The sequence below is a fragment of the Aulonocara stuartgranti genome, assembly GCF_965226115.1.
Source record: "Aulonocara stuartgranti genome assembly, chromosome: 13".
Classification (NCBI taxonomy): Eukaryota; Metazoa; Chordata; class Actinopteri; order Cichliformes; family Cichlidae; genus Aulonocara; species Aulonocara stuartgranti.
Genome location: NC_138949.1, coordinates 21,109,327 through 21,128,881, shown reverse-complemented (window position 1 = coordinate 21,128,881; position 19,555 = coordinate 21,109,327). Strand labels below are relative to the sequence as shown.

The 19,555-nt window shown below is 39.7% G+C and overlaps 1 protein-coding gene across 2 annotated transcripts in view; it reads right to left on the bottom strand.

Annotated features, from left to right (window-relative positions):
• LOC309720012 (SH3 and PX domain-containing protein 2A-like) overlaps window positions 1–19,555 on the bottom strand; it is a 61,751-nt gene that overhangs the window by 15,735 nt on the left and 26,461 nt on the right. For both annotated transcript variants that reach the window (XM_082556532.1, XM_082556533.1), the window contains exons 6-7: window positions 16,324–16,355; window positions 7,976–8,104 (exon numbers count right to left, since the gene is read on the bottom strand). In XM_082556532.1, coding sequence (XP_082412658.1) covers window positions 7,976–8,104; window positions 16,324–16,355 — 161 coding nt within the window. The remainder of the gene's footprint in view (window positions 1–7,975; window positions 8,105–16,323; window positions 16,356–19,555) is intronic.

Genomic DNA, 19,555 nt, shown 5'->3' with positions numbered 1-19,555 from the left:
CAGTGTCTTCTTCACTTCTAATTATCTGTACAGATGTGGAAGAAATACATGAAAGAAGCATACCTCTTGTGTCTGGAAACTTCTATGTGAGGGTTTGGGCAGGTACACTTGCATGTGCATGTGCATGTGTCAGATTCTGATCCACCCACTGTCTAGGCTGCCACGGCACAGAGCTCAGACTTACATTGCAAAGCAACACCTTTGTTTTCATCTGTGCATCTTGTGTATCATTATCTCTTGGGTTTTTTTTGATCGGTCTGCATAACAACCTGCTTTCCTCCATGTCTCTATGCCTTGCTATAAAAAGCTAAAAACCCTGGAAAGCTACTGCAAAGTTTCAACCACAAACAAGAAAAACAAATATGTCCAAATGCTGACTTGCAATACACTTTGCTAAACATTATTCAATAATACGATTATAGCAATTTAGTCAACATCCAGAGTAAATCAAAAAGGTTTTAAAGCGTTTGAGCAGATTTGAGTTCTGTAACCCCCCACCACCATTTTAGGGTCAGCATTTGCATAAGACAATAGCTAAAACCACAAGACTCTAGTGGGAATCTCATATAACACCATCGCACCATAGGATCGTGACCACAGACATCAACCTCAAATGTCACAGCCTCGGAAAGATGGAAACTGAATGGTTTGTCTTAACTACAGTGTTGTATTTTACTACAAGGACCAAGAAAAACTGAATGTTACGGAGAGAACAAGTTGTAATAAAGTTTTTTTCCCGCAGCAGCCTGCTGAGGTATAAATAAGACTGCTCATATCAAGTTAAATGTCTGCTTGGTGCCAATAATGGCCTTGTTTGAACAAAAACAATGATCTAATTTAGACAGTCTAAAATACCCAAATTCTGTCTTTCACATATAAAGCTAAAGACAGCAGTTGGTTTGTGCTGGTTGACAAATCCTGACAAGCTGCACCGAAACCTACCTACAGTTAGCTTAATATTTTTTTTGGACAAAGAGAGTTTTTGTAGTTTTGCCTTTTTTCACTATCATACTAGGACCGCTGTCCCCCCAAGCAGGCAAGCCCTACTCCATTGCTATTTCATAACAAATGAGTCCCAAAGAGATGTGTGTGCAAGTGAGGGAGACCATCATTAGGCTAAAAAAAAGTCTACAAGAGAAATGGCAAAAATGTAGTGGTGGTTAAATCAACAATCTGATACATTCCTTAAAAAACTCAGCAACACTGGCCAACAAAGTGCATGATCACATTTTCATGGTTAATAAAAGCAATGTCACAACATCAAACCAAGTCAAGAATACTCAATCAAGAGACATTTCATGAATGTAACTGCAAAGTGTTTACAACAAGGTGCAAACCACAGTTACCCTCAAGAACAAGTCGGCCAGATCAGACATCACCAGAAAACATCTCTGGACTGATGGAACCATGATTAACGTAATAGAATGATTGGAAGAGAAATGTAAGCTGAAAGCTTGAAACAGCTCACGATCCAAAGCATGACGCATCCCCTATTAAACATGGTGGAGGCAAGGTTACGGCATGGGCACTTTGCAGCCCCCAGTGGAACCGCGTCACTATTATTGACTGAAGATCTGATATACTACAGTGGCTACACATGCTACTCAAATGGTTAATGACCCAAAACTATACTGCAAAAGCAACCAAAGAGTTTCACAAGGCAAAGAAACTTGATATTTTTCAATGTCCGTCAGTCATCTGATCTCAACCCAGCACGGCAGTTACTGAAGACAAAACTGAAAGACCCCAAAACAACTAGCAACTAAAAGCGGTAGCAGTAAAGACCTAGCAAAAAATCTTTTTATTTCCTGGAATCTGCATTTCTATGCATTTGTTACTTTTTTATGTTTACATTTTAGTTTTGGTAAGGATTGAACACAGTAGGACTAACGTTAAATATACAGGTGCTGGTAGTTGGACTTTTTCTTACAGCTGGACAAAACCAGCTATCTGTTTTTCCATTTCCAGTCACTGTGCTAACATAAGCTAACCTGGTACTCATTGTAGATTAATACTGAACAGACATGGATGAGAGTGGTATCAACTTCCTCATCGCCAACAATAACTAAATAAACAATTTTTAAAGGGGGCACATTCTTTTAACTTTAAACAATATATTAAAAAATGTAAGATAAAGATGATGTCTCATTAATTTAGGTTAGATTATTTTATGTAAATACAGAAATTCAAGATGAAAATAGCTACAGAGAGACACATTTCTATATTATTTATGTAAACAGATGCTCCTTCCAGGCTGTCTTCATAGTCTCACTTAACCTACAGTATATATTATACCCCTTCAAGAGCAGATGCACAATGTAGACATACAATAAGCACAGACAGTATTTCTAAGCTCTTTCTCTCTCATACAGTATCTACCATCTGGAAACTCTATCAGTTTTAAGAGCCATGCTTCATTTTTACTGTAATCAACAACAGATTCGCAGCTGCAACAAAGTAACTAGATTTATGGAACTCTGCTCTTTTCCTAAGGTACAGGAAAAACCCATAAAACAACGCTACAATCTATGAATGCGATCAATCAAGTTTGATTCCTTAGCATTGGCATGTTTAATACAGTGTGACTGACACACTTGTTAATGACCAGATATCCGCAAAAATGTATAATTAACTTAAGCAGGCTCGACTTGATTAAAGTTGAAATCCACACTGTTTTGTGCAGTGGAATAACTCCTCACAAAAGAGTTCGACCACATCTTCCATGAACATGTGAAACACAGACTCAGCAGCATGAGTCGTTTTTTTTTTTTCATGGCCCGAAATGATGAGGAATGCAGGAGCTCAGCAGTCCTGCAGATACTCGACACCACTGTTGAGTAAAGCAGGAGAAAACCCCATTCATTTCCAGCTTCTGTATTTATTAACAGTAGATCATGTATCAAAGCACAAGGGAAAGGCATCCAGCCCAATACACACACTTCCAGTTTTCATAAAACACTGGATTTCAATTACCTCGGTGGCTCTGGTACAAGGAGGGGTGAGGGGCAAGAAATGGCACAAAACGACTTTTAAGAGCTAATGCTGACCTAAGGAACAACCTTCACTCCCTCCCAGTCTCTGAAAGGATCCCCTCATGGTCTGAACGAAGCTGTAACCCACAGCTTGTGTGCTCTCTATTCTCCACCGAGTTGGGAGACACAGCAGTCCTTGAGTGCCTGAACCCACCCCTTAAAATGCTGGTTTAACTCAATGGTCAATTCTTAAGTGAGAGGGAGACATACCTTTTTTGGCTCCAGACATAGATTTCTGTACACTATTATTAGAGCCATTACTGTAACTTAAATACCATCACCATGCCTGTTTTTTATCCCCATATGCCTCTGTGACAAGATGCAAGGAAATAATGCTATCTGAAAATATAGGCTAAGGTTAATTTCTAAAGATGGTCATTTTTACTTCCTACACTGGGCTGAAAGAATGTGAAGGATGAGGATTGCTCTGAGTGCATAATGTGTCTTCCATCTGCTGCTGCAACTTCGGCTTAAAAAAGACATTTAACAGTTGGCGAGTTTTCTGTATAATGTCTTTGGTGGTTCATTGACATGAATTATAGTGTTTTTCCTCTCTTGCACAAGGAAACATGTTCCTGCTGAAACTGCACATACCAAATTGGGAAACTTGGAGTTTGAGGATTAGCAGCAGGTCAACACTGACCTTCCAAGAAAGTTGGGATAGGGGAAATAAACGTCTGAAGATATTGTGTAATACTAAACTAAACTGGTGTTAGCTTTCACATCTAATTCAGTTAAGTGGAAAAATCATGAATTGGTGTATTACTCTATGTTAAATTACAACAAATTAACAGATTTAATCACAGGCATAAAATGTCATTTAAAGCAGTTAAGGAGATAAAGCTGAAAACTAGTTCTGAGGGTTTTAGGCGACAGCAGACTGACATAGTTGTGGAAACAAATGCTGCTCACCAGATTTCTTTTTTTTTCCTTTTGGTGTTTTTTTATGGAAGAACTTGCTTATTTAAGCAAACAGGAAACACAAAACACATTTGCTATTTATAGTATTAAAACTGGAAAACTCCAAAGACAGAGAGAAAGCACAGGAGATAGTTTTCAGTGAAAGAATTTACAGCATTACGAAACAAAGAAAAGTGGCCCTGAACTGTAGACTAGATGATGTCCTATATTAACTAATAATGACTTTCAGAACTGATCAGCTCAGTGACAAATGCTAAGAGAATTAGTTAAACAAAAAGTGATGAAAAGAAAAAAGTCTAAATGTGGAGATTACAGTTGTTTTTCTGAAGACAAATGGCCATGGTTGCTATACTTTGGGTTAGTAAAATCATACTTCAGAATCTGTTTTAGTAACGAGGAAGGATATGATTTCTCTTTTAGCACATAAACACAGTGTAGTGAAATTGTATAGTGACATTGTAAAGATGGTACAGAAAGCTGCATCTGGTCAGACAGAAAAACACACAAACTTGGAAAAGTGAATTTGTAGAAAATGAAATGGCTGGTAATGGACAGATGTAAGGTGAATTATTAATGTGAACCTGGAGGGTTAGCCTTGTATAATTTTGCAGATTGCTCTCTGTTTCTTGAGTCAACTCCAGATAAAGGAGATTTAGCTGATCTGAACACTGAGTCCCTGCTGAGGTTTACCCTGAGATCAGCTTACTTCCAGCCTAAAGACAGGAAGGACAGACAGTATTGTATTAATACGTTTTTTCCATGTGAAGGTTGAGCAGACATCCTGCCCATCTATCATGCCACGCTGAGGGCCAGACCCGTTTAATCTGTGTGTTCAGCCTTTGTGGGCTTTCAGTGAAGCCATCAAACATCACCTGCAGGAATACCCCTGTCACTTTCCAGTCTCTCTGTGAAGCTTTGTCAAACTTTGAATCATTCTTGCCAACAAGTGACTTTCGGAAAAAAATGTCTTGTCTTGTAAGTGAAAGTTAAGGTTTTGTCTGAAATTCCTCTAACCCCGCCCTGCCTATATAAGCCAGAAGCAGCAGAGACACAAAACATACTGTACATAGGTGGTGCCAGGGGGTCTTTGGGGAGATGGAGGGATGCTGTAAGTCGATCTTTTCACAGCAGACAGACATTCCTGGAGTTCATGTGGCAAACCGTAATTCACAAATGCTAATCTACCCTTAGAAGAGAGACGTTAAAAGCTGATGGTATCCACATAGAGAAATTGTCAACACAGAACTGAGGGCAACACGCTTAGCACAATAATTATGATATTTCCAGAAGCGTCTGCAAATTATTTTTCCTTTCCTACGTCGCCCTTTAAAAGGCAAAGTTTAAACCGCTGAATACAGAGCAACTGAACTGACCAACAAGCCTGCTAGCTTAGCTTTGGTTAACATCTCTCCAATATAGTGTAAACTGAGGAGGCATCCTGGAGGATCCATTAAGCCATTATAATGAACCAACCTCTCTGAACCACTAACTTTGGCAGGAAATTGCTTTTTCCATTTTCTCTCCGAGTTTCTCCCTGCACTATTCTCTTCTCCTGAGCCAGCATCTCCCCCTGGCAAACTCTCATAAAAAAGACAAATAAAATAGCTGCACAAAGAGTGAGGACAAAAAATTATTAAACTTTAACAATCATTTTCTAAGAAAGCTTTTGTTTTCCTGCATCTGTGTTAGTAAATAGTATTATTCAAGAGAACTGAATCAGTGGGCCACCTTGCTGATTTACCACACACTGCACCCACTTCAAACACCCCAAAAAACAGCCGACAGTATAAACTACTGTACCAACTGAAACAACGACCACAACACAAACTATATCATCAAGCCAGGGCGACGGAAAATACTTGCTTGGCTTGGGATAGCAGGTTGGAAAAGTGGAGAAAGCGGAGCTCACTTATAGGGCTGACCTAGATTCAGTGCCCCGTCAGAGGCATACATTATCTAATCCAAGGTAAGGGAAAGTCGATAACTGCACTGGGCAGGAGTCACAGCCAATGTCTATGGTGCAGTAGCTTTAACAGCAGGACTTTGGTTGACGTTACTGGGTGAATGGCAGAAACAATACAAAGCTGCACTTTTCCATTTCTAGATCTGGCTCTATTATAAGCTCATGCTGTTGCACCTTTAGATGCTGATATAAAATTAGATGGCAAAGTTTTCTACTCACTGCATCCAAGACTCTACAGGGGGACTCATGCGGCTTTAAATCTGCCCAGATTGAAAATCCATACAGCCCTTTTATCATAACAAATACACCAGACACTTTTAGTACCTCTAACTCAGCAAATTCACTACATAGAGCTGTAATACACAGATCAATCTGTCAGAAGCTATTAAAGGGTTTGTACTTATACTGCAAGGGAATGGATGCTAAATCAAATGAACTCTGAAATCTTCTTAGCACACACCTGGTCTTGTTAGTGCTGGCAGAGGGACACAGAGTGATGTCACCCAGCCAAATGGAGCAGAGTTAGCCAGCTTCCACTGGAAAGGTGTTGATATTTCAGCCTAAACGCTAGCAGTGCTGCTGGAAACAGTCTCCACAGCAAATTGTAAGGAACGCGGGTTATACTTCTGTGATCTCTGTGGAAGTGTCAGTGTATAATAAAACTGTCAAATAGCCTTCAGATGTGTTTTCAAAAGCCTGCCGTCTACTATTTTGCTTTCTAGAAACTCATAAGAAATCCATCTAACCAGAGATGAATGAATGAGCTGAAGTGAAAGTGGCAGCAAAATATAGCCTGCTTCAGAGATGAGAGGCAAGCAAAGCAATAATAACATGAAACAAAGTTAGAGCAATAACACGGAAACCTGGAAATCATAAATCTGCAATGAGATGTGCATGAGTTTCACATGGATCAACAGTGCACAGTGGTCAGCTGAAAGACAAAAGTGAAGGGGCCCATAATAAAAACAGGACCATGCACTTGAAATTCATGGAGAAAAGCACTCGTATAAGGCCCCCAATAAAAGGACTTCAAGGTGGTGGAATATCCGCCTCACAGTGGCTCCCCATTGGGTTGAAATCCTACCGGAGCAGAGAATGAAAACAAATACATGAACCCAAAGGCAGGACACATGACACTTCAAAGTGATCCTACTCTGTGGACCTTTTTCCTTAAGGCCACTGTGGCAATCACACCCACAGTGGAACCTAAATCCAGTTGCCTTCCCTTCACTATTTCCTCCTCCATCTCTCTTTTGCCATCCTCCCGCTGAAGAACACATGAGTCTGATTACTGTTTTACTGTCTCAGCACACCATTAAAGCTGGACGTCAGACCCTGTTACCAGGTTTATTTCTCTCCAGTCCCTCCTCTGCTTCATGTGGCAAATTCAGACACGTGCTTAGACCTGGCATCGTTGATATTTGAGCATATTTAGGACACATGTTTAAATTTGTGATATTATTTGTAATCCATTTCATATGTATAAATTATATACTTCATTAGGTCCTACTGTCTTCTTCAACCTACGATAAAACAGTCCTGGGAGTACTACAGAATAATCACTGACTAACGTGAGACTGTGCTTTATGTTGGCATTAAAGATTCAGTATTGTCAAACTAAATTACATATACCCTAAATTTGTAATCTTGGCCCTGTCTGCTAGCTCTTCCAAGAGGTTAAACAGCTGACTAAGGACTCTCTGCAGCTGGCATTTGTAAATCCAGCATGTCTTGCTGGCTTTCCATTAAAGTGAGGTGGAATAATTAATATGAGTCTGGAAGACATTCCTCTTGCTAGAGGCAACATTCTGGCCCTCAGCCTAAACCAACAGTGGGAAAAAACAGGGCTGACTGCAGGCCAAAGCGAGCCTCCAGATGGGGGCTGAGCAACAGCTAGCAGGCTTCGGACAAAGAAGGTGAAAGAGTCGAGATACAGAAAAGGGCAGAGTGTTCGAGGAACTATATGACTGAATACTGAATGTTTGTGTTTTACATACACATAGCATGCGTGCTGTTTTTTCTTGCTCAATACTGTTGTGCATCTGTTTTGATTACTCACCACTCTCACTCTTTTCAATGACATCGACCACCTCGCCTGCTTGAAGACTGATTTCTGCAGGCTCTTGTTTTTCGTAATTGGCCACCACCACATACTGTTCCAGAAGCATGGGGTCCGAAGCATCCAGACCTGGGGTTGATGGAAAAAAACATGCTGTCAGCCAGCTGCCAGCCATAGGTCCACGAGAACGACTGTTGGGCACTCGTTGTGCCATAGGCCACTTTGTTTGTAGAGCTTAGCCAATCACAATATTCACGAGGTTCAGTGCATCTTCCCCAAAGTCTAGCCATAGAGCTGCATGTCCCTCCAGCCCAACATCAGGGGCAAAGGAGACAGTCTAGAAAAAAAGAACCTCCCACCAAGAAGTAAAGGATCAGACATTCAAGTGCAGAAAATCCATTCTGTTTTACTAAAGGGACTTTATCCGTTTTCTCCAACAAAGCTGACTCCCAGTCAGTAGATACACATAGACACATGAACACAGTGGAAAGGCTCGCAGCAACGGGAAAGCAAAAGGAGGTGTAGAAGTGACAGAAAAGTGAGCTAAAGCCAGCTGAGGACAGGACAGTAGAGTGGGAGAAAGAAATGGTTTCCCTTGGAAAATAAACCATCTGCTAAAAAGCCTCCTTCTCTTCAGTTGGGGCTGGAACTGGGGGAAGAGTAGGGGGGTTGTGTACGCCAATCATAAGAGTCGGCATAAGGGGCCTTAAATAGAACCAGATGAAGGGGCTGGAGCTGTGCTCAGAGGGATGGCCCTCTGTCTCCTTGAAACACTAGAGCTCTGACTACAGCGTGCAACCCAGCCAATGGAAATCTTCCTCTGTGTACTTAACTGAGTTAACCAGCGCCAGCAGTGACTTAGATTTGTTGATTTGGTTTGCACTCGTTTCCTAACTGGGTCAACATCTCACCAGATTTTGGTTCATTAACTAACACCAGCACAGCTTTCTCAAGTAGCAAACATGTGTTTTCATTCGTGAAGGTATTTAAAGAAGGCATCGTACATAACCGACAACCCGCAACATTTTTTGGTTCCCGCTTTACATAACTGAGTCCGGCTGAAGCCTTAATCGGGAACAATCTCTGAAACAAGCATCCCTGAATGGACTAAAGCAGGTCTAACAAGTGTCAGCTGGAATCTAGTCACAAGCCAGCGACACTGAGCTCAAACATTAACAAGACCTTCTGTTGATCACCGAGTTCAAAGCTGTGTGGACACAGGAGGAGCTTCTGTGTGCACACTAGATTATATCTGTTTACTCTATTACTGCAGTTGCAACAGATGTTTACTTTAATGGTGGTTTAATATCAGCAAAATACCAACAAACTTCCTGGAGATCCTCATCTCTTCGTGGGCACACTGGTCCAACTTCTAACTAACTGCCATCAGTAGGGTTAGTTTAACAGAAACAGCCAAGCACATACAAATAAAAGCCTTTTTATGGGGTAATCACAGTTCCTGGAAAGAGCAACTCGGTTTGTATCCTGATGATGGAAAATAAGAAAAGTTCAGTGTGATAAATGGAAGATTTGAGCCTTAGATAAGGAATGATTGAGAAGGTTCGGATTAAGCTGCCATTTCTCTAAAGAGCTCACCTGGCTACAGTCCCGCAGACTAGAGATTAACATTTCTCTAAATCTGGATAATATTTCACATTCAATTCAGGGACTGCACTTGAAATGTCAAGGAGCTAATAACTCACATAGATGAACTCAGCACCATTAGCATCTCACATGATGAAACTGCCAAAGAGTCTGACACTGGATTACTGTGGTCGGGCTGCGGTTTATGAAGCTTCACGTTATTTATGCAAGATGTTTTGTCAGACCACAAAATTGGGTGCAGAAACAATGGAAGGAATATTATATAAATATTGCCTTTTTAGTCTTCACTGTATAATATGACAGTAGTTACTTTGGTACAGCAGGCAGAGTTATTTATTTTGACACTATTAATAGAAAAGTGTTGTTAAATGGTTTGTTTTAACTCACAGGTCAATTAACTCTCTATGAGGATATGTGAGCAATTACTGCGTACTGGGTAAGTGAGTAATTTCAAGTCTATAATTTCGCCTGTATTTATGGAATATCTCCAACTATATATGTTTTCTATCATGTTTCATATCTGTCAAATATCACAAATTTTGTAGACTGGAGAAAATGTTAAAACATGAGGACAATTTAAATGTTTCCAGGCATCATCCCTGTGCTCGGTCTGTCCAGATTTTAAAATGTATTAGCATGCATAACTTTTACCAAGTGTAATTTAAAATAGCTTTAATAAACAGCAATGCCATAGACTCATTCTGTTGATTTAGCTACTGCTGGTTGTGAAATAAAACACTGACCTCTGTGGAACCCGCCTCCAAATATCTTCAAACTTGGACATTGTTTTATCAAAGAAAAAGAAAACAGAGGGCTCATTTGTCAACAATGCATTTTCAAGACAGATGAAAATAATACTCAGGTCATGAGCTCATAAAACTCTGTGTCAAAAGACGTAAATGTAACCTTCTTTAGCACACAATTAGCAGCTGCTGCGAGAAAACCGTAAATCTGTGACCTGAGTGACTAAAGACTCTGTCAGTAAAGTCAACAGGCCTGAAAAACAAAAGCTAATATTTCATCCTCTTTCAGGAAATGAAATGTTTTGCAACAGCAGGAAGACAGAGCAAGAAGAACATGTGTGTGGGGAAAAAAAAGCAGACTTGAACAGGATAAGCCTAATTTCGAAACAGTGTACGAAATGTGAATCATACAAACTGTGTACAAAACAGTGTTTCAGACAACACAGTGAAACATAGTGATCATAACAACTAAAATATATACATAGTATATGCAAAAGAAAGGCAGCTGCAGAGTGTATGAACACTACTCACAACAAACACTGCTGAAAAAGAAAATATATCTAAATGTTTTAATCAATAGCTAAAAGTAATCCTGCCCCTGTAGTATCTGTAATATCCTGAGAGCTCACCTGATCAGGTTTATATCTTTGTGAATGTGTATGTATAAGTGGAGGAAACCAGAAAGAACAAACTTGTTCCTCTAAACAAAAAGCATAACCAACCCCAGAACCAACATACACTGCAGCATGGCTAACTATTTTTCATTAGGCTGAACTATTTTGCACAATAAATAGGCTACATTTAAAAAGTATCATTTCACTGTATTTATTTTAGTCTTTTAAAATGTGTGTCTACGTGCAGAAACATTATCTAACACGTTATGCATGTTATGCCATATTAACTTGTTAATGATTGTCACATTACTGTTAAGTTGCCCAGAATGTGCTTTATTTTCTGTTGTGTTAAATTAGAAGTGACACTGTGAGTGAACTTAATTGATTGGTTAGTGCGTCAGAAGAGCTACAAGTGTGAAAACTGTCTTGTTACCATAGACAGTACAAAACATGGACGTAGCATCCAGATCAGAAAAATGAAGCTAGCATGAAGTTTGTTAAATCCACCTTCTATCTGAAAGCCACCAGATGGCGATAGTTGTAGTTGAAAAAAAGGATTTCTGGTATTATATAAGTTTATGAAAAAAACAGTTGGCTCGACCTCTGTACACGTTTTATTTTTATGGGCGAGCCATCATTTACAAAATAAGTCTATTTTGTAAACTTGGTTCATATAGTGTTTTAAAACTGAGGATTGTGTCTGGTACAGTGTGCACACTGTGCGATTTCCCTGTCAGACCTACTGCTGCTCGTCACAACCGGAAACATCAATCTTGAGGCATCTTTTATGCTGTAAATGCTTTTTACATTAGGTCAAGTTTGACATAAAATCGTTCTTTTACTGAATATTTTTAAGTTACATCAGTTTAATTCCAAGGAAAGGGAGGCAAATGAATGCCAATTTATATAAACTAAGAGGAATTAAACTGGAAATGTATTTAATTTTTATTGACATTTATTTGTTTAAATAAAGTAAGCTAACTCCCAGTCCTATAGTTTTAGTTTAGTTAACTCATTCAGGTGTTACAGTTGGGAGGTGTGTGTATATGTATTTTCTTGTGTACCCTGCATGACCAGTGACGACCAAAAGCATTTATGAGCTTTGAAAAGTATTTCTTCTCGGCTTCCATCAGATATTAACCACTCGGTGTTTATCTCTCCTCTCTCCTATTTATACACGTGCTTCCTGCTCCCACCCTTCCACTCCCAAATGTCCCAACTCCATTCAACCCCCAACTCCACCCCCATTCTTCCGTCATCAGCTCCATCCAGGAATGATGACAGTTTGGAACTTTGCAATAATTCATCACCAACAGGAGGAAGCCAGAGAGTCTAGTCTACTCATTCTTTTTTTCCCTAAAAAACGGTTTTCAGGCTTTTCAAGCTTTTTGCTTGGTAACATGGTTGGCACAGGTCGTTATATTTTAGTGCCACATTTCTAACCCTGGGGTATCTTTGTAAGAGCAGAACCGTGTTGAGAAGATTTGGCAAAGTGCAGTGCCTTTGTTTGGCTCATCAGCAGCAGATGTGCAGCTGGATTAGAAAGGGACACAGAACTGCTGTTCAATGTAGTACAGATGTACTCATGTCATTGAATCAGTATGTGGCCCTAAGGGAAAAGAGGCAGACCACAAATAAATAGTACAGAAACATTCACCCAAATCATCTCAGTTAGACAGCCTTCACATTTCAGTTAGAAACTGCTGAATAGCTTCATCATCCTCACTTTTGCCTGCTGATTCTCGCAGTAAAGCGTAGCTCTGCAGTATAAAACTATTGGAGTTCCAAATATCTCATGATCCACTTGGTAAACACTGAAAGTCACGGTATGTTTATATTTGCTACACGGGTTTCTGCTTTTGAAAAAAATTGAATGAAAACTACAGAGCTGATGATCTGGAGGAATCAAACATATTTTTTTGGGGGGGTTACTTCACTCTGTGTTGTTGCCTTTTTTGGCACAAAGCTACATTTCTTGAAAAACAAGTGCACAAAAACAAGTGCTGATCATTGGAAAATATGAAATCACTGCCAGGCTGTGTATCATGTGAGCCGCATCTTTGTCCACATACGCATGATAACAACAGAACAGGGACCCACTCATAAAAACACTGCTCTACAGCACTACTAGAGGCAGTGTAAAACAACCCACAGTGCACCTTTAACTTCACTGGATGTTGCTGATATGAAAAAAAAGAGACTGGAATCAGATTCAAACCGCTAATTTAATGAGCGAGACTCCTCCACTTCATCAGGTTTTCCAGTAGAAAATCTGACGCCTGCACCACCGAACAAACAGAACGTAAGGAAAAAGAAACATAATGGATCCTCGGTTTTACTTACACAAAATCCTAATAAAAAATATGCATTTGCAATTTTTTTCCTCAACAGTATAGTCTTTGAAGAACTGTCACTAGTCATCTCTTATCAGAAACCGTGCATCCTGTACTGTATCTGTTCTGTGCTGCAGGGGCCAGAGTTCAGGAGAAATGGAAAAAAAATTCTACACCAAACCTAGAAATCTGTGCATGAAATGAGCTGTTATATGACAACAACTAATAAAAAAAAAACATCTGTTTGATCGACATTTGATTTAAACCTTAACACATTTCATGTACTGCTTGACTCATAATTATGTACGACTGAACAAAAATGCCCAGTATTCAATAGCTTGTCATTGACAGGGAAGCTTGCTGAAGCAGCGTACGGCTGTTAAAGTGGTTTGGAAGTCCTCATTTGCCTTAATGATTTCCTATGCCAGTTTAAAAATCACATCCATCTGCAAACACAAACAAACACACGGCCCTCTTGACCCACCCACCATCTGACTTGTTACCAGATTCCTTCCAACACGCGCACGCGTACACCCATGCATACTACATGTAGTATGTAAACTCCCTCACAGACACAACCTCATCCACACATATGCACCCCCGTAGGTCCTGAGAGACCTGCAGCTCAAATAAAGACAGCAAGTCTGCACACATAAACACACTCACTGGGCCTTTGCGCAGCACTGACATGGTTTCCACTTGCCACGTAAACCTCCTCTCCTCTCCAGCTGCTTTTCACATGCACTACACCCTCAAGCGCTCCATTTCTTTCTTTCCTACTCAATTTCTATCTGTCTTCTGGTCAGCCAGCTCTCTTTCTGAACGCACATAAATACTAAATCTTTTAAGCTCCTGAACTTCGGCATCCTATGAGCACAGTAAGCAGCAGTTGATCCTGTTTCCTTTAGAGGTTCGCTTCTGACAGTGTGTCTCTTCACCTAACAGTGATTCATGCTGACCAGCTGAGTATCGGCAGTCAGCCCTGACAAATCCATTATATGCTAAAAAAAAAATGGCATGGCTTTCTTTGAATCTCGTGTAGATTGTTGCAAGGCTATGATGCAGAATCAATCACTGCTTCGATCTTGCAGGGCTCCAGAAGCGTGAGTCATAAACAAGAAATGAGATGTGGGTCTGAATTTTACTGAAAACACATGACAGATGAGATCCCCAGTTTATATAACACAATTTCCTTTCACTACACTTCTTTTCACTACCCTCCATCTAGTATCAGCTCTACCAAAAAACACAAAAAGAGAAGAAGAACATTTTTTTAAATCCCAACACAGCAAATGATGACAGAACTGTCACGAAGCCAAAGATGATAACAAAACAAAAGTGAATGATCATCTGTGAGTGTGCTGTTCCTGTTTTCTTCTCTTCCCAGGTAAACAGCGTTCCAAATCAAACCTCTAATCGCTCAAAGTTTTGTGGTGAGGGGTTACATTCTCTGTTTTAGGCAGGGGATCAGTAAACTCTTAAGGGAAACCTGCAACGTGTAATTATGGAATACATAAGCTGCAGCTACAGCAGAAATTCACCACAGACTCACTGCACTTATCTGCTGTCCTGCTTTGAAAGAGAAATATCCATCTTTAACCACTAATGTCCAGCATGGGGACTATACTGGGGGGCTTCAAGATCAAGTATGGGGAGCTTAAAACAGTATGAATAACAAACCAGCATACGTACCAGATATAAAGTGTATTATTGTGCTTTGATTAATAAGACTTGAACCCAAAAAAATGTTTAAAATAAGAACAAATACATGCATATAATAAAGTCTGCAAAACAGATCAATTTTAGATCTAACTAAATTATTCAAAATAAAAAGGACAGCTACTACATGATAAAACTTTCCAGGCAACTGATATGAATATAACTGGAAGCCAATCTAATATCTTGCACAGACTGAATGCAGGCAACACGCACAGACACACACAGCTGAAATACGACAATTTTTTCCATTCCAGTATGTAGCTGGAATTCACTGTTACATAAAGCCTCAATACCGTGGAACGCATAATGAAATTAGGCTGGGGTCTTATTTCGTTTGGTGACAATTCCAGTGCAGCTTTTCCTCAGAGTGGATCACCCACAGAAAATTAACTTCCTAGGAGCTTTTATAGCCCAGCTATGCCGTACGTAACTGCGGCAGACTGCAGGAAGGGATTGCCAAAGCAACTTTACATCTGATTGCAGGACGAACGTGTAATTTGTAACGCGTGCGGGTATTCTGAGACTTCGAGCACGCAAGTGGATGCATGCACAAGAACTGGACAGCTGTTCACTAAAACTCCTCTCATGCTTTTCCTGCCACCTCCTACGCTCGTATCCCCATGCTCAGCTGAGTCACTCAGCACTCTAACACACAAAATATTAATGCAACGGCCTATTCTGGCAATGCAAATGCAGAGGCACAGACAGGTGGTCTCGCCCACATTACACTGTTTTCCTGACCATTTAATAATACCACAGGATTGTTTATGGCACCAGAGTCACACTCATGGCGGACAGTTTGGAAAAAAGAAAACAACACATAATTCACAGCAGCACAACCAGAAATGTACATGTTATTTATTTAATAGTTTTATTTCTAAACTGCCCCAAACAGTTATCTTCATAACCAGCTAATCTGCAACTTATTTTCTTGATTAATTGAGAGATTCCGATTGTTTAGTCTCCAGAGAGGCCTAAAACCAAATATAATCAATTTACTGTCACATGGGGCAATGAAAGGAAGCAAATTCTACAATTAAAGAAGCAGAAAAAAACATTTAGCATTGCTATCGAAGCTGAAAATATTAATATCATATATTTACTGATATATTAAAATCTTTATCGTCTTACTGAGGTCATCTATCTTCTTAAGCCCCCACAAGAGATATCAATTTTTTTTCCATTATCAACAAACACTGATCTCATTTTCAGTTCTGCCTAAGACTCCTTAAGACTTTGACAGGTAGAATTGCAGGAGTTGCCTTTTCTTTTAAATTTAAAGCGGTACAACTTTTTTAAAACCCATGAAAATTAACATAAGGATATTTTCTTACCCGATTTACGTTTGCCAGTGCCTCCACAGTCTCTGCAAAAGAAACAACAGCAGAGCAACATGGTCAGAATGAGTGTGTAAGCAAGAAAGGCCAGAGCATTTATATGACTGGTTACAGCTGAATCTTTGCCCGGGACCATCCAAGTACAGTTGGCACACAAGTATCAGCCAAACCCTCGCTGAGAATGCATGAAGAACTTGACCCACTACCAGTGGGAGGGAGACAGGGTGGGATACGTATGAGTGAGTCGCACAATAAGTGTGTCAAGGACAGCAACAAAGGAACCCATCGGCCCTTTTAGCCAATGTGTGTATATTTCTGTTAAAAAGCCAGATATGTTGTACATGAGGGGAATGCAGCTGCCTCTATTTAACAGAACAGCGTTTATTGACTTTACAACAGTATCATATCCCCCTTTAAGTCCCATTCATCTTAAGATGTGAAAGCATCTTTCTGTTCCGAACTATGAACTGCAGAAAAAAACACTGAAAGGAAGCGAGCTAGTGTCAATGAACCTGCTCTGTGCTTTGACACTCATGAAGGTCACAGAGCAGCGACTATCCCTTCACTGCACCCACGCTTACTGCGCTGCTCTAAAAGCTGAGCTTAATCAGCAGAGATGGGATATTTATGTTTACTTTGTCAAAATACTATATGCACTTTTCCCACTCAGTGTACTGCAACTTGTGAAAACACATGCAAAGTCTACCAAATAGAGTACCAAGCTGCAGGTAACAGCAATAGAAAATTTATGTGTTTAATTTACTCAAGTAAAGCGTTTTTTTCTCTATTTTTTTTAAATGCAGTGCATGCGCTGTTGAATTCGTTAAAATGCTTTCCTGAACTGTTTGTGGTTTCTTTATTTGTACGCGTTCTCTCAAAAAAATGAGCGTTGATTTGTGACGGCCACCTCGTATTACAGCAGAACAGGTCATTAGCCTAATTTCCAATTGTCACCGTTGTTCTATTCAGCCTCTTTCACACTGACAGAAATTTGTCATTTAGAGACAGGCAATAAATAAATGATGAATAGTTTTTAATTAATTCATTATAGGTTTGTTGATTCAATTGGAGCACTCACGCTTCATTAATTGCATGCAGGCACACAAGTGATGGTACTTCACATAATTACTCCATTCAGTTTGATGGGAATTTGTTTATAAAGTGGAAATGCATAAACATTTCAGGCCAGACCATTTTAGGAAGTTCGGGCTGAGTGTTATGCCCTGGTTTAGTTAACTTGCAGAGAGAAAACACCGAGGAGAAGTTGAGTTTTGACACAGATGGAAGCAGACACCTGGCTCTATGGAGGGCCAGCAGCAGGACTGGAGCCACAGCCAGTTATGGATATGAGCACATGTTTGGATAAAACCTGTCCAACGTTTGCCAGGTTACAGTCTGTTCATCAATACTCAGTGTTTGATTGAACCAAGTTACCAAAAAAACCCTGCAATTTTCAAAGTAGATTATTTGACACTGCTGTACAAATAAGCTATTTCGCATTTGTTTTACATCTATATAATGAAATAATGTAAAATATATATATATATATTCGTGATAAAATAATATCGGCACAATTTCTCTTTTTCCCCGATGAATGAGCAAAGTAAACACAGATAATTTATGAGACAATTATAATAATGAATTGCTTATACATTAGATTGATTAAAAGATTAAATAATAGACTGACTAAACTGACACTGAAACAAAAAGGCCATGAACTGAATTTCGACGGCGTAAGAAAAATCATTAATCGTTCATCAGCAATATAAATGTCATTATCTTTCGATAAGATTGATGAACAGAACAAAAAACAAAGTTAAACTTTTGTGCCAAGCCACATAAACAAAGCTGTGGATTAATTAAAAATGCATAGTCCAACTAACAATGGGAAACTTTAAAACCCCAACTTTATAAGGAAAACACATCTAGGGTCAGAGGTCAGAGGAGAATGGGCAGGCTGCTTTGAGCTCATAGGAAGACAACAGTCACTCAAGTAATCACTCGTCGCCACCAGTCTATGCAGAAGAGCATCTGTAAATGCAAAACCTTGAAGAAGAACAGGGGCAGAAAACTACACAGTGTGCAACTACTGTCTGCTAAGAACTCTAGACGGAGGCTACAATTCTCACAAAAATTGTACAATAGAAATGAGAAACATGTCGCCTGGTCTGATGAGTCTCAATTTCTGCTGCAACATTCAGATAGTAGGGTCAGAATTTAATGTAAATAGCATGTAAAAAGCATGTATCAGCGATTCACACTGCTCATAGTGATGTAGGTCCATTTTCTTTGCACACTTTGGGTGCCTTAGTTGCAGTTGAGAATCCTTTAAATGCTCTATCTCAGCATGCTGACCACGTTCATCTATACAATCTACCGATCTTCTGATGGCTGCTTCAAGCAGAATAACACAAAGCTCAAATGATCCCAAACTGACTCTTGAACCTGACAATGAGTTCACTGCACTCAAACTCCAGATCTCAATCCAGCAGAACACCTTTGGGATGTGGTGGAATAGGAGGCTCACAACTTGGATGTGTAGCCAACAAATCTGCAGCAACTGTGTGATGCTATCATTTCAAGGATGGCCAAAATCTAAGGAATATTTCCATCGCCTTGTTGATCCTGTGCCACAAAGAACTGAGGCAATTCTGAAGGCAAAAAGGGCTCCAACCCAGTACTAGGGAGATGTGGAAAGTGTGTGTTATTCCATTGGTTTCAGATTTTCCTATGTGTAAAATTGTTATAGATGTTAAATATTTCTTAATTATTTTAAAGATGTCTTCATTTGTTTTTATTTTGCCAAAATCTGCTTGGGCAGAGATGAAACTGAAGTAAGGCGGGGAAGAAAAGTGGAGATAAAGGAGACTCTTGACATGCCCTGCTTGCTTGTGACCTGTAGCACAGAGGTGGAGTAATATCTCTCCCAAGAGGAGACTGAGCACACAGTCCTGGCTTTGTGTACTTTCCTCTTATCACCAGTAAAATCTAATAGGTGAGAGGAAGGCAAGGGGAACGAAAATATGTCCAAACACTATTAAAAGTTTAAGACTGTGCTTGTGTATTTAGAGGTAAATTTCAACCTCTAAATACACAAGAAGCTGAAAAATAGTCTTTTCAAGCCATAAAGCTTTAGTTTCATCATTCAGACCAGGACGCACATACAGTGCAGGACACACGCACTAGCACTGAACACATCATTAAAAATTCAAACCCGTGAGAATCCATC